Here is a 15,361-nt window from a genome sequence, read left to right as displayed (position 1 = left end):
TTGATCTTTTGGTGCATTTATTTGTACATAAATATATGCTTTTTACAGAAAATGGAATCCTTACTGCTTTTTTGAAATCTGTGGTTTTCATTTAGTATATTCTGAACATCATTCCATATTGATGAGTAGAGTTCTCCATCACTGCTGAGTGATTTTTTTTTTTTTTTTTTTGCCTTTCCCTTCCTCCTTCCCTTTTTCTCTCCTGCCTTCACTGGCATTTCTGTTGTCCCTTCTCTTCCTCATAGTCTATCCTCTTCTGCTTTAGTTCCATTTATTATTTCCTTTTTTCACTGTAACATTTTGTAATACAGCCTTCAACATATGCCAAATAATATAAAATAGAGGGGTTTTGTAGTTTGGGGCTCTGCTGATTGTATAATTCATACCAAAATAATTTGTGCTTCCATTTTTGTTGTTGGTGGTGGCAACTTTAAAATTTTCTGTCCAGGTTTTCAGAGAACAAACATGACAGTAGTTTGAAAGCCTTTCTTATCCTCAGAAGGAAGACATGACAGAGGCAAGACATTATAATGAATGTTTATGATCTCTACTTAGGAACATGACAGTCTCAAGGCCTCTGTCACTGCGAGGTCTTGACAATTACTCTTGTTTCCTCAGGCCCTGCACCAGTCCACAAAGATGGGCAGAATGAGGCAGACGGTACACCAGAAGACCTCCAGTCTGTTGGGACTAGCAGGCTGCTCTTTCACATCACTGATGGTGACAACCCACTGCTGTCACCACGCTGCTCCATCTTCAGCCAAAGCCAGAGATTCAATTTAGACCCTGAATCAGCCCCTTCTCCACCCAGCACTCAACAGTTTATGATGTAAGAAAACATTGTTATCTTCGTTTCATACAGTTTTTCAAATACTACATGCATAACCTACAATGAAGTATATGTCTGAAATAGTGCAATCTGCCTGCCAAACATAACCGTGAGTGAACAATGAATGGCGAAAATCAGTGTACTTTTTAGTTGGGAATGCTGTGTTAGGTCTTCCTGTGTCAGGAGGAAATGGCCATGGAATGCAGGATACTCCAGGGCTTTCATGTTTGAACATTTTTGGTGAAATGACCAGAGTCCTACGTAAGAATATGTATATACAGATATTGGGAATATCCTTCTTGGTGAGCTTAATATTTGTATTCTAGAAAAATGATGGCTTACAATAGCTGCCCTCCACCCCCAAAAGTATGGAACTGCATACTTTTTTAAAAAAAAATTCTATCAATAATTTTGATGCAGCTAAAATAAGTGCCCCTTGCCTGAAAATACATGCAGGGAGTCTCTAGTTTCTCATTGGTAACTTCTGTTAGAGCAGCGTTATGGGAAGACCATGGGTTTTGATGACTGTCCCTCCCTGCAATTGTTGCAGGCCCCGAAGTTCTTCACGTTGCAGTTGTGGCGATGGCAAGGAGCCGCAGACCATTACCCAGCTCACCAAGCACATCCAGAGCCTCAAGCGAAAAATTCGGAAATTTGAAGAAAAATTTGAACAAGAAAAAAAATACCGGGTAAGGGCCCTGTGGTTTAAAATAAGAGTGAATTGTATTAGAGGTATGTGGGCTTTCCTGTCCTTCCTTTCTGGGTACCCGTCTGTGCCAGGGGACAGCTGTTTCCACTTGCCAACTCAAGACCCATCGTAAATTGAGTTCCCTTTCTGGATCTGTACTATTCTCACAGGCTGTAATTGGACCCTGTTAAGATATTTCCTAGTAATGGATTATAACTCTTGTTTCCAAACTGATTTGATTATTGATCCTCCCCCCCCCCCACCCCACCCCCAGGAGCACAACTATCACTAATGTTTCTAGGACTGAAATTTGGATAGCTTTTGAATTATGATCTTATTTTTTTTCTTTAACCTTTTACCATTTATAGTTTTGTAAGAACCTATTAAGGACCCAAAGGTCAGAATCTCTAATTGTAGAACAGAATGAGGGGCAGAGAGAGAGAGAGAGAGAGAGTGCACCTTCTTTGACATAAGAGTACCTCTGGTTGGTAGATGAGGACCTATCAAGTGACATTTGTTTAGGCCACTCATAACAACAAACCCCAGTCCATCCTTTCCTGTCAGAGAGACACCAGCCTCTTCATGCTGGTGCTGCAGTGTTGTAATGATGAACCTTTTCTTTTATTATATGAGAAGCAGTAGAGAGGTAGGTGTCCTCATTGCCAATGCTAGTTTTATTTATTTTCCTTAATGGTGACCATGGCATAGACAAAAATCATATTCTATAGAACTGCACAAAGATATTGGGTCTTTGGCAGAGGGCCCAGACAGCTTGTTATCAGAATAAAAGAGAACAGGGAATAATGTCTCATACATCTTGAAATATTTAAAGGCTTACTAAGCACTTGGTACAGAGGCAATTGGCACATCCCGGTGAGTGGGATAAGATCTGGAGAGGGAGGTGAGAGTGGGTGATATTCCACTCTTCCGTTCTTCCTATCCTATCCTATCCTATTTCCCACACTGGATTCAAACTCACTAAAAGAGGGGTATAAGGAATGATTTTTTTTTTAGCTTTGCACAATAAAAAAAAATAAGACTGCTTTTAAAGACCACCTTAGGGTGTTGAAGATTCTTTTCTTCTTTAAAGTCAGGGAGTGACAGCTACTTACTGTCTTTTACCTCTTTAGAATAGGAAGGAACTCTACACATAATGAGTACAGCTTTTATTTTATAGATAAGGAAACTGAAGCCAAGAAAAGACTTGTAACCTGCCTGGGGTAGTCGTGCTCTATCTGCTCAGATTGAGGGTGGTAGATTAAAGATGAGTAGGTTTTGCAATGGTGGACTAGAAGTAAAACTTGTTAGTGCCCACATTTTTTAAAGTTTTAGATATCTTGAGAGAAGCTGATTTTCTATTTACTGCTGGAATATTATTGGATCTGTTATATCCTCACATTGGAAACAGTAGAGTAACAGCTAGGGGCTCCATTCCCAGGGCCTGCTAATAGTTATTACCTGGCAATCTTTAAATGAAGCTGATCTGGATTTGAATCTGACACAGCTCGTTAGGGACTTTGTGACTTTGGACTTGTTACTTTATCTTTCTGAGTCTCAGTTCATCCATCTGCATAGTGGAGTTAATATTACTAGTGAGTATTAAATGAGGGGATGCATATAAAATGTTTATTTTAGTGTTTGGCACAAAGTAAGTAAGTGGACCTAGGCATCATTAACTTTTTAATCTGTTTGAATGATATTTGACCATGCAATCCCATACAGCCTCTGCCTTGTCCAAAAATGAAGAAGAATTGTATACATTCTTTACTAAATTTTCCTACCTACAGCCACAGACCCTAGACTACTTCTCTTACCTATAGCATCCACCCAACAGGCTGCTTATTTTGGAAAAGAATTTCTCCTGGCACCTCCTGCCAGGATAAATTTGTCTAGAGAAGTTTTCAAGCAAATGCATGGCGAAACAACACATTTAAACATTCACAAATGCTGGTGGATGAATTTGGGAGCTATAGAGGAAGGCCTCATGGTCACCACTGCCTCTGTGTGTATAGACATCTCTGGTGTAACCAGAACCTTCCATGTCTCAGGGAACAGGGCTTCCCTTCACCTTTCCTGTCAGGGTGCTAGGCTGTGGTTAGAGGTTTGACATGGCAGTTGACTTTTTTTTTTTTTTTTTTTTTTGCAGTGGACTTTTAATTGGTTGCTGTGTGTAAGGATTTCCTTCCTGGTGGGCTGGTTGTGGAATTAATAGCACCACAGCTAATGTTTTAGTTTGAGCTCTTGCTGAGCCTCGGTGTTAGTCCAGTGCCTTGGCACAACACATATCTTTTCTCTGTTGAATGTGACCATTGTACATTCCTATCCAAAACCATATTTATTCCCTACGATTTTAATTTAACTATAGTTAGACTAATGGAGTTAGAAGAGGCTGTTTCAGCCAGATGTCCACTGTTTGTGAAATTAGAGAATGTTAAAATTAAAGGGATCAGTCAGTCTTCATTTTCATTTGACCATTGGAGGGACTGAAGCTTAAAGAAGGGAAGTAACTTCCCCAAGATGACACAGTGAAGAATTGACCTAGCTAAGACAACTCAAGCCTTTTCATTCCTAATCCAGAATTCTTTCTAATGTGTCTTTTGAACTGTCTTTGACAGACCATAAATCTGATCCAGTGGTACCCTCAGTCATGTGCTTTGGAGGTCCCATTTTAATTGCACTGAACAAAATACAGCTAATTAGGAACTTTGTGACTTTGGACTTGTTACTTTATCTTTCTGAGTTTGTAATTTGGGGGTTTATATCTTCTTGGAGTCTATTAAACTGGAATATTTCAGTTTAGAAGTTAGGAGGCTTGAAGATCCACAGCTTGTATATGAAAACTTTCATGTAGTTTGAAAGCTGTCACCTTGTGAGCTTATTTAACCTCTTTTGAAAGCTTCTCCGAGAGTAGAGATATAAAAAATTCATTTCAGAAGATGATTTCAAGCTTTAAAATATTTTGTCAGAAAAAAATCAGCCTAAAATTTTTCCTGAGTCCATTTGTGGTAATGAAAGCTGGTAGTCTTTGGTGTAGCTGGTGTTTTAGGTTTTTGTTCTTGTTCTCAACATTGTTTTAAAAGATGGAACTGTATAGAGCATATCCAATGAGAAAGATGTGCTCCAGATGAACAAGATGTGTTTTCAGATCAAAGTGGAGAATTCTGTGAGGATTTTTAGAAACCAAATGTAAAATATTGGCGGTCTATACAATCAGACTGTTACCCAAAGCCAGCACTATAAACTATATATTAGGGAAGTGGTACAGTGCATCATTCTAGTCCATCCTGGATAGAGGAGGTGTGTCCTTGTGCCACTGTCCGTGGTACTGAAACCAGGGCTTCACTCAGGGAAACATCCATACTATCCCGTTTGAGCAACACTAGGAAATAACCACTGTTATTTTCCTTCAGTCTTCTTTTTATCACCTTGATTTTTAAATGTATGTTTTTTACATCACTCTAGAAGTGATGAAACCATGCCTTGTGTTTCACAATTAATATATTTAATCTCATGTACATTTTTAAAAAATTTTTATTTATTTATGATAGTCACACACACACACAGAGAGAGGCAGAGATACAGGCAGAGGGAGAAGCAGGCTCCATGCACCGGGAGCCCGATGTGGGTTTCGATCCTGGGTCTGCCAGGATCACGCCCTGGGCCAAAGGCAGGCGCCAAACCGCTGCGCCACCCAGGGATCCCTCATGTACATTTTTTTAATAAAGAGTACATGTGTAAGCTGGAGGAGGAGGGATAAAAAGAGAGAGGGAAAGAGACACTCTCACGCTGAGTGTGAAGCTTGATACTGGGCCCGATCTCAGGACCATAAGATCATGACCGGAGCCAAAATCAAGAGTCAGACACCCAATCAATAAGCCACCCAAGTACCCCTAATCCCATGTACTTTTGATGACCATGTCATGCAAGCACTGTTTTTTCCTTTGAACCTAGGAGGGATATACTTCTCTCTCGATTCATCTCTCACCAACAACTTTCTGATGTTACATGGACTTAGTGGATCCTTAAAAAAACATATGGCAGAGCCCCTAGACTTAGCCGCTATCAAATGTACACATTCCTGGTGATATTATAATTATGATCAAGGCATCTTGAACATTCCTATATAGTCCTGTGTATACACAATTCAGAGTAACTATTAATCTTCTTGAGCCTGCATTGAGGTTAACAAGGTGGCTTTGATTTATTTAAGAAAGATCTTACTGACCTATGGGGGTGTAGGCTAAATATGTTTGGCCACCCTTCTTTCTTTGTTTCTCTTCCCTGTGGAAAATCCACTTTTATGTTCTGAGAAAAAAATCCAGAAATCAAAGTGAATGATTTGTTTTAATGGATTTATGTCTTTCCAGAATAAAATATATGTTCCTATTGCCACCTCCAAGTTCTATTAACTACTTGGTAAGATATACAACCCCTACATATATGTTTGTTGGTGAAGACTTATCCAGAATTCCTGTGAGTCTGGTAGTAACACTACTACCATCACCACTGCCAGTAATAGTATTTGTAATTCTAGTTAACACACCTGTAGGGTGTAGCATATGCCAGTAACTGATTTCACTATTTTATATATATATCAACTAATTTACCCCTCACAGTAATTCTATGGAGATGCTGTTATAATCCTCATCTGGTAGATAAAGCTGAAGCTAAGTAATTTGCCCAAGGTCACACACATACGATTAAGTTTTACTTTAATGCTAGCCCAGTAGGATACTCAGTCTATAGACAGTAAGATGGTTAGAAATCTGGGTATCCCCCTGAAGTACTAACTTCTCAGACTGCTGTCAGGTTTTAGAGATACTGGTGTCTCCTTTCTCCAGTTTCATGGAAATAACTGATAGGAGCTAAATCTTCCAGATTGTCAGTATAACCCAGATATGTTGTGGTCATAAACTATGTGTGTGAGCACAGGCGAGGTAGTAAGCACTGATTCATATTAGTGTAGCTGTCTATACTGATATGAAGAATGGCCAGGCAACCAAGTGTGGGATGACTGACTGTTAGACTGTAGGAGACTCTGGTGTGGTTAGGGCTATGTGAAAAGTGTTGAGTAACTGGGCATGTTTAGATACAATGCCCTTCCATGACAAGAATGAAAGTGTGGAGGAGGTCAAGAATGTTTGCTCTTATTTTTCAGAAGGAACTCTACAGCTGGAATTGTCACATCTGACTCTTCAGGTTTATATGTTTCTGAACTACCTTTGTGTGTCTCAGCTATTTAAAAATGTTTTTCCTTTTTTCTTTTTCTTTTCCTCTCTACCTCCCTCCTACCCACACTTTCCCCTCCTTGTAGCCTTCACATGGTGACAAGACTTCTAATCCTGAAGTCCTGAAATGGATGAATGATTTGGCTAAAGGTCGTAAACAACTCAAAGGTAAGGGCCAGTCAAAGGTTTCTTTGCCCAGAAAGGAAGCAGTTAAAATATTGCTAATGTGCTTCCAGGCACTTTTTATTCTTTTCCACTTATGCCCCCTTTAACCTTGCCTCTCACCTAGATTGGAGGCTTCATTTTGAAATAAAGAGTCTTCGGTCTCCTTCATTATTTGGCCCCATCTAATAATTCTCCTTATAAAGAGACTGAGGAACTCCAGAGTCTGAAGTGGAATGATTCACTTCAGTGCCAGAAACATTTCAACATGTGGAGTATTACCTTCCCTGGGTCACTAGATTCTTGGATATTAAAGGCCTGAGCAATCATTTACTCTGCATACCCCATTGCACAGATGCAGACATTTATGTCCAGAGATAGTGACAAGTTACTTAGCTGGGAAGTAGTAGGTGTAAAATTCAGTTCTCCTACCTCCTAATCCAGTATTCTTTTTCTGTATTTCTCTGGAGATGGTGATCTGAGTATTAATTAACTCTAAAATTCATTTAAAAATACTATGATATTTACCCATAAAATTTATTTTCTTCCTTTCTCCACATTCTTATTTCAAAACTTAGAGATGTGGGAATTTTTCCAAATTTCTAAAAGGGTGGCAATAAGAAACTGAAAGGGAATATTAATTCAGTGGTATTAAACTGTAATGATGTCACAGGTTTATAAAATATGCAGTATTTAAACACAGCAGGGTCTAACTAAAAAACAAACATCAAACAAAGAAAATGAGCTATGTAATTGAGAAATCAATACAAATGGCCATGTTGAAATGATCAGTCTCTTAGCATTTTCTGAAATGTAATTTCCTGACATGTCCCAGGTGGCTTTTTTATTTTTAACTATGTAGGCTTATATAAAACCACATTGAAATAATGGTCATTCCTGTTAGAAGATAACATTAAACATAATTATGAAATCTGTTAAGTTGGGACTGGCACTCCCATCTCCCCTTTCCCATCCCTCCTGCATTTCCTCAGATGTCTGCATGTGTAATGCCTTACAGAAGTGCTTGCATTTATATACACTAGGGGATCATAATGGCACAAAACTTCCAAACTCAAGTAAATGAACCTTTGTGTGTAGAATTCTAGATGTATGGTGGGTAATGGGTGAAATCTTTGGGGCAGTACCACTGGTCTTCCTCTAGAACTCATCCTCTGAAATCTAAACCACTGAGTTACTCCTATACATTAGTTACTCCATTTACATGAGATTCCAGCCTCTAGAGCCCTTTGTTTCTACATCTGATTGGGAGTTAATGCTGTTGGTTCTGGTTTTAGGGCTCCCCTTGCCATGGAAAGCCATCAGCAATACCATCCATTTCTACTGACTTCATATCAGTGATTGGAATTTCTGAAGGGCTCTCTACTCTTAAGCCCAGTGAGTTCTTGTTCATGGTAACTCATGGCATTTCTCTTAGAACTAAAGCTGAAGCTCTCAGAAGAACAAGGAAGTGCCCCCAAAGGCCCACCTAGAAACCTGTCCTATGAGCAACCTGCAGTCGCCAGAGAGAATGGGAAGCCAGAAGCTGTGGGCCCTGAGCCATGCTCCTCTGGAGAGGAGACTCCAGATGCTGTGTTGACATGCCTGAAGGAGAAGAGAGAGCAGCTTCCTGCTCAGGAGGATTCTAAGGTACCTTACCATATCTGCCTTGGCCCCAACACTCAATACAGTGCCAGTGAGATTATGGGTTTGACCAATTTATAAGAGCACTTGGCACCACATTACCATCTTTAGGAGACTGGCTCTGAAATTTCAGTCAGGTGAATTATTAGTAAGGTATTGGCCATGACCAAGGGTGTTGCCGCTTAATTCCAGGATGTCATTCTAGAAGTTAATAGTATTCTATGTTGGTGGGAAGCAAATGGCAAAGATATTAGGGTATGTCATATCCCTCCTCTACTTCCCCCAATAAGTTAGCAAATCAACCCAAGATTAGTATCACGATCCCATTTCACCAGTTTTATTAAAAATATAATGAAGCCAGGATGAGGTATACATAGTAAGGAAAATGGTTTAGTATCTTATGTAATAAGAATAGAAAAGTAGCCTTTTTCGAAGAGTGTTAGGTAATAAGATTCAGACATTCAGGTAGGGTTGTCAATTAGGATTTTGGATATATGAGCCTAGAGCTTGAAGAAGATATTTATTGTATTTTACAAAGAAGATAATGAAAGCAAGTAGTATTTACATGGTTAGTGCCTCCTCATCCTGTACAGTTATGTTTACATTTCACTTATGCCAGAGTACCTTCCTTGTAGTCTTTTTTTTTTAAGATTTTATTTATTTATAGAAAGAGAGAGAGAGGGAGAGAGCGCCAGAGACCATGATCAGGGAGAGGGGCAGAGGGTAAAGCAGATTCCCCACTGGGCAAGGAGCCTGATGTGGGGTTTAATTCCAGGACCATGAGATCATGACCTGAGCCAAAGGCAGACGCCTAACTGACTGGGCCACCCAGACACCTCTTTTGTAGTCCTTTCTTTTTCAACTCTAAAAGTGGATTGGTTGCCTTTAATTTCTTGAATAAGAGTTGTAGCTCTCCTATCATAGCTCTAATTATGCTGTATGACATTTTCTGTCTCTCATTTGATACTTTAGACCTCTTCGAGTTAGAAGAGCTGTTTGTAGCTCATGATCCTACACTGTCTGTACATAGTGGTATTGAGAAAATGTTTGCTGAGTGAATGGACAGATGAATGAACTAGCATATCTAACTTTGAAAGCAAGTCTTCTTGAGAATGCTGCCTTTACCTGTTCTATTGCACATTATCTAGTCTTAATCATAAGATGGCAACATACACTAAATCCCCAAAGGCTCACCATATATTCCTGGATTTGTCTTTTACATAGAGACTTGTGATCTACAATCAGAAATAGGCCTTTGGCCACCTCTATTTTTTTATGAAATATGTTTATAATTAAAAATAGTCAATTATATGTTGTGAGAAGTGAATAGGTTTTCATCTACTTGGCCAACCCATTCCCTCCCCACCATAGATTCTAGATTTTTGTGATAGCCAGTGGATAAGTGGGTAACACACACACACACACACACACACACACACCCCTGTGGTTTTTCCATCTTTTAGTGCTTCTGATGGTCTTTCTTGTATTTTCTAGTTACCTTAGTCACATCTATAAAATAAGGTTGGTTAGCACCGAAGTCCTAATTCTATGTTCTACTTGATTAGTGCAGTGAAGAATGACTTAGGATTGGTATAGTAGATTTAGAGCAGTGCTCAACAGCCACTTTCTAGTCATGTACACTTAGCAAGTAAACTAATTGAGATTCAGTTTCCTTATCTATAAAATACAGACAGTACCTACTTACATAATTTTTTTTTTTAGATTTTATTTATTTATTCATGATAGTCACACAGAGAGAGACAGAGAGGCAGAGACACAGGCAGAGGGAGGAGCAGGCTCCATGCAGGGAGCCCGATGTGGGATTCGATCCTGGGTCTCCAGGTCGCGCCCCGGGCCAAAGGCAGGCGCCAAACTGCTGCGCCACCCAGGGATCCCCTTACTTACATAATTATTGTGACAATAAGGAAGATTCCATGGACTGGTGGGCAATCATTCATTTGCAAAGATATTCGAGTGCCTATTACATGTTGTAAAGTATGTTATACATCCTGGATATAATACAATAGAGAAGTTATGGGGATTTCTGCCCTCACAGAGCTCATGTGCTTCTGGGAATGGGATACAATAACAAACAGCTCAATAAATAAAATTATTAGAAATTCTCATAAGTACTGTGCAAAGAATTAAACAGATACTATTATAGAAAATAATGGGTATGGTTTCTATTTGTATAGGGTGATTAGGAAGGCCAATAGGTGACACATTAAATTCTTCATTAAGAAGAATCTACAGGTCAAGAGAACAACAAAAAGCATTTTTGGCAGATGGAAATGCAAATATGAAGACCTTGACGGAAGAGCTTGCATGTATTTGGAATTCTTGGGTTTGAGGGCTAGAGCACAGGATGGTATGAGATGAAGTCAGAAAGATATATTGGGGGCCTTGACACAGTACCTTTTAGGGTAGTAGAAAGTATTGGAAAGCTGTTGAGTGGTTGAAAACAGGAAAGTGACACAGTGTGATTTACATTTAAAAGATCTGATTGCTATGTGCTATATTTTGGATGTAGAATCAAAAGGATATGATGAATCATTGGGTGGTAGGGAGTAAAGGAAAGCAAGAATCCAAGATGATAATGGGCCCATTTACTGAGATGGGGAATACTATAGGAGGAACAGATTGGGGATGAGACTAGAAACTTAAAAGGTCTGTTTTGAACATGTTTATTTTGAGATCTTTGGGCAATACTGTGACCAACCATCCTTGGTTTCCTTGAATTTTCCTGGATGCTGAAAATGTCAAATAGTTTCATCCTGGGAAGATACAGATGGTTGGTCACCCTACTGAGGCATCTAAGTCAAATATAGGCACAAGCACATGAGAGTCTACAGATCAGAGAAGCATGTTTGTGTTCTTTGGAAGTTATCTGCACTTAAATGGCAATTTATTTCTATTATTTTAAATCAAGTGTCTGTTGAATTGTTTAATAAATGTCAGAAGCCCCTTCAGATAAAGCTAGTATTTCTGCAGTAGGTTAAAGTTAGGCCCTTTAAGGACACCTGGGTGGCTGAGTCAGTTAAGCATCTGCCTTTGGCTCAGATCATGATCCTCGGGTCCTGAGATTGAGTCCTACATTGGGCTCCCTGCTCAGTGGGGAGCCTGCTTCTCCGTCTCCCTGCTTGTACTCTCTCTCACTTTTACTCTGTCTCTTGAGAGTTAATAAATTTTTAAAAAATCTTTAAGGTTAGGTCTTTTAAATAGAAAACATAGTGGGAACATGTGGCCCTCAGTATCTAATGCTGTAGTATTGTTCCTGGGGAAGTTTAATATAGCAGACCTTAATGTGGCTAGTTAGCTATTAGGTGGTTCCTAATGGAGAATCCAAAAATCATAGCAGAAACCAAGGAAGGTTTGCAAATTTTCACAGTAGCTATATTATTCCTGGCTCCTCGGTGAGCTCATTAGTGTTTGAGATTATCTGATTAGGTCCCATTTCTTTAAACTCAAATTGACAGATGATTTCCATCTGGGATCCTTGCTTTACTGCTGAAAATACATTAAATATTAAAACTTCCAAGGTGAAGAATTGTTTCTTCTCCAAAGAGACTTTTGTGAAATTTTTGCATTTGGTGTTTGGTCAGAGCCCGTACTAAAGCTGATAAATCTTACAGCGTTGCCTTGTCAGTCCAGGTACTGCTATAGAGCAATTTTCCTCCTCTTCTATTTATGTATGATTTTTGGAGGTACTTACTTCTGGGCCACAGGTTATCCACTGAGCCCTGAAAGTGAATGTGTCATCTCCTGGGTCTGATTGTGGTGTGTTTTTTTTTTTTTTATGTCCTTTTCTTTTGAAAATACTGAATTGGTGTTGGCACATTATACCCATTTTATTGCTCTTTCTGAGAAGTGTAGATGGTGTTAGGGGCATGGCACAAACTACCAACTGGATGAGTAACAGCAGTTACTTCTGGCCCTTTACCAACTGCAGCATCTTTGAGGAGGAAAGCAGATTTAAAAAAATCATTTTATTTTTTAAAATCAAAGGAAAATACAGTGATTAGTGTGTTGTTATATATCGAAGAGAGGGAAACTTATAGGTAAAGGGCACCAAAAGGAAGATCCCATTAAATTCTTTTGCCTACTTCTCCATTTAAAAAATAAAAAAATAATTTTCTTAATAGATACTACCTCACATAGTTTAAAACAAAATGTAAAAGGCTACACATTAAAAAGACTCACCCCATCTGCCCACTCTAGCTCTGAAGTCTCCCATCCTCAAGCAGGTTACTATTGTTAGTGTGTTATGTGTACTTTTTGAGGTTCTATATAAAGTATATACAAGAAAATATCAGTATACATTATTAAATTGTCCTCTTTTAAAACAAAAAAATAACACATTATATAATTATCCCTTTTCACTTTGTATATTCTGCAAAAGAAATAGTCACATTCTTTTATTTTAAAATGTATTTAATAGCACCATGGTATTCCTTTTTTAGTAATGTACAACATTGATAGTAACCTGAAATCAGCTGGTTTGTAGCTTAAATAACCTGACTCTTTGCCAGGGACATTTACATATGCTAACTTATAAAAACAATACAATATAACAGTATTATTTCTGCATATTAAAGATCTAAGGTTCCGACCTTAAATAATTTTCCATGTTAAAAATAGGTAAGCTTTAAAGCTGATTGTCTGAACTCATGTCCTCTGGTTTCAAGGCCAATATTAATCTGCAGTCTCCTGCTTAGAAATCTTTTAAATTTACCAAGCCATTCTCTTTGGCAGTTGCTTTGTATGACTATGTTCATTACTGATTTTCCACATTGTTTGACTTGCTAGTTCAAAAGTCAGATGTGTTCCCTATATACTGTCTCACTTGGTGAGGGGCTGAGGAGGCCCAGACACAGGGAAGGCTTGGTAACACTTGACTCTCTAAAGCTAGAGTAATTGATTCCCATCATCACTCATTGTCCAGAGAGGAGAATGTTCTTTTACTTCCCTCTTTAGGAGAGATCTTGGTAATGGGGCTTATTTTTTCAAATATGAAATGTGATGGTTTAATGTGAAGGAATACATGGGACTAATGCCATGGGGAGAAAGGAAAACAAGCATGATGGTAAAAGCATATAAGTTATGGCAGTTTTTCCCCAAACAACTTTCTTACCAGGGCCTAGAAAGAAATATACATGGGATTTCTACTCAGTGCAGTTCTGTCTTGCCAGCTTGTTTGGGATCTACTATTCCAAATAACCTACTAGGTTGATGATTCAAAAAACCTACTAGGTAAGGGTCTAGAAATTTTTTTGTGGCGAAGTTATCAAGCTGTTGACAAATTATATCAAACTGTCCTATGCACAGTCCCCTCCTGCTCACCCTCTTATACTCTCCACTCTTTATGATGCCATAAAAAAATGGAGAAGGAAGTTAGAGTAAGTATCTTTGGAACTTCTCTCCTTTTGTCTTTAAATCTGACAACCCATTCATGCTCTGGATCTCTCTCTCTCTCTCTGGCTATTTCAGGTTACTCAACATTGTCTTTGGTTCCCCCATTCATAAAACAAAAATCAAAAGTTAGATACATCTGACATACCATGGACAGGTCACCAATATGCAGAACTAGGCAGGGAGGATGCATTTCAGAAACAGTCATTGAATATAGAGGGGACAATAGTCTGATTCTTAGGAGAAAATGGCTGAGGAATAGCCATGTTGAAATGTATGTCTGCCCCCTTAGATTTGAGGTACCTATTCAAGCAGAGCCTACCTCTTGACTGATCTTCCTTCATGGAGATTGACTTTGCTGGCCTTCCATAGCTTCTCTCTATAGGTCTGTGAGTGGAAGACTGCTCCTGGCATATAGGCTGATGAGTAACACTCCTTGTTCAGACAGCCTGTCTTCCTATTTGAGGATGAGCACTTACAGAATTACTTTTGACAATGTCTTGTACTTGTAGCCATTGAACCCTCATGTCTCTTTGAGGATTGCTTTGATAATAATTCTAAGAGTAAAATCATGCACTCATCAGAGTGAAAGATGAGTGCTTACATTGTACATGGATGCTGATTTTCATCTGGCATCTGTGGAAGATACTTTTCTGCAATGGCATTCATCATTTTAACAAGCTTTTGGGTCACTTTCTTTTTCTCTTTTAGGAATAAATTTAGCTTTTCTAGAATCCAGAGAATATACTAAAAATAAAATCACAAAAATCAAACTGATGCTTTATAACAGTTAAATGCATCATTTTCTGAAGTGCTTTCTATGGAATATAAGTCCCAATGAGATACTGAATAAAAAAAAAAAAACCCTAAATGTTTTCTGAACTTGGCCTGAGAATATTCTTTATTACCTATTAAAATCCCATGGCATACATGAAAGGATTTTTTTTTTCATGGTAAGATGTATCATGACCAAGAAAATATTTAAGGAATGATTGGGCCAGTAAATGAAAGGCTCTTGGGGTTACTTAACCAATATCTAAAATACTTCTACAGAAACAAGTGATCTTTCTTTCTACTGAAAACAAAACAGCCTTATGGTATAGTCTGAGGAATTACATGAAGATTGTTAAAAATTAGGGTACCTTTGCTTATAAACCTGGATTGAAAAATTTATAGCAGAGAAGGGGATATGTAAGGTACTATGAAAATTTCTTAAAATAATGTGATATAATCTTTGTTCTCAAGAAATTTCTAATTCATTTGGGCAGACAAAACTGAAACACAGAAAATAATCAAGGTCCAGATAATAAAACAGAGAAGTTCAGAATAGAGAGACATAAATATGGGCCAGAACGATTCTCAACTGGGACAAGGGTAGCATGTGAATAACTAGGAAATTTTTAA

General features: G+C 38.5%; 1 protein-coding gene across 10 annotated transcripts in view; it reads left to right on the top strand.

Annotated features, from left to right (window-relative positions):
* FAM13C (family with sequence similarity 13 member C) overlaps window positions 1–15,361 on the top strand; it is a 251,300-nt gene that overhangs the window by 226,662 nt on the left and 9,277 nt on the right. For all 10 annotated transcript variants that reach the window (XM_072823165.1, XM_072823164.1, XM_072823163.1 and 7 more), the window contains 4 exons: window positions 619–829; window positions 1,380–1,518; window positions 6,832–6,913; window positions 8,343–8,554. In XM_072823165.1, coding sequence (XP_072679266.1) covers window positions 619–829; window positions 1,380–1,518; window positions 6,832–6,913; window positions 8,343–8,554 — 644 coding nt within the window. The remainder of the gene's footprint in view (window positions 1–618; window positions 830–1,379; window positions 1,519–6,831; window positions 6,914–8,342; window positions 8,555–15,361) is intronic.

This window comes from Canis lupus, chromosome 4 (genome assembly GCF_048164855.1).
Source record: "Canis lupus baileyi chromosome 4, mCanLup2.hap1, whole genome shotgun sequence".
Lineage (NCBI taxonomy): Eukaryota > Metazoa > Chordata > Mammalia > Carnivora > Canidae > Canis > Canis lupus.
Note: the sequence above shows the minus strand (reverse complement) of the source record. Positions and strands in the feature narration are given on the sequence as shown.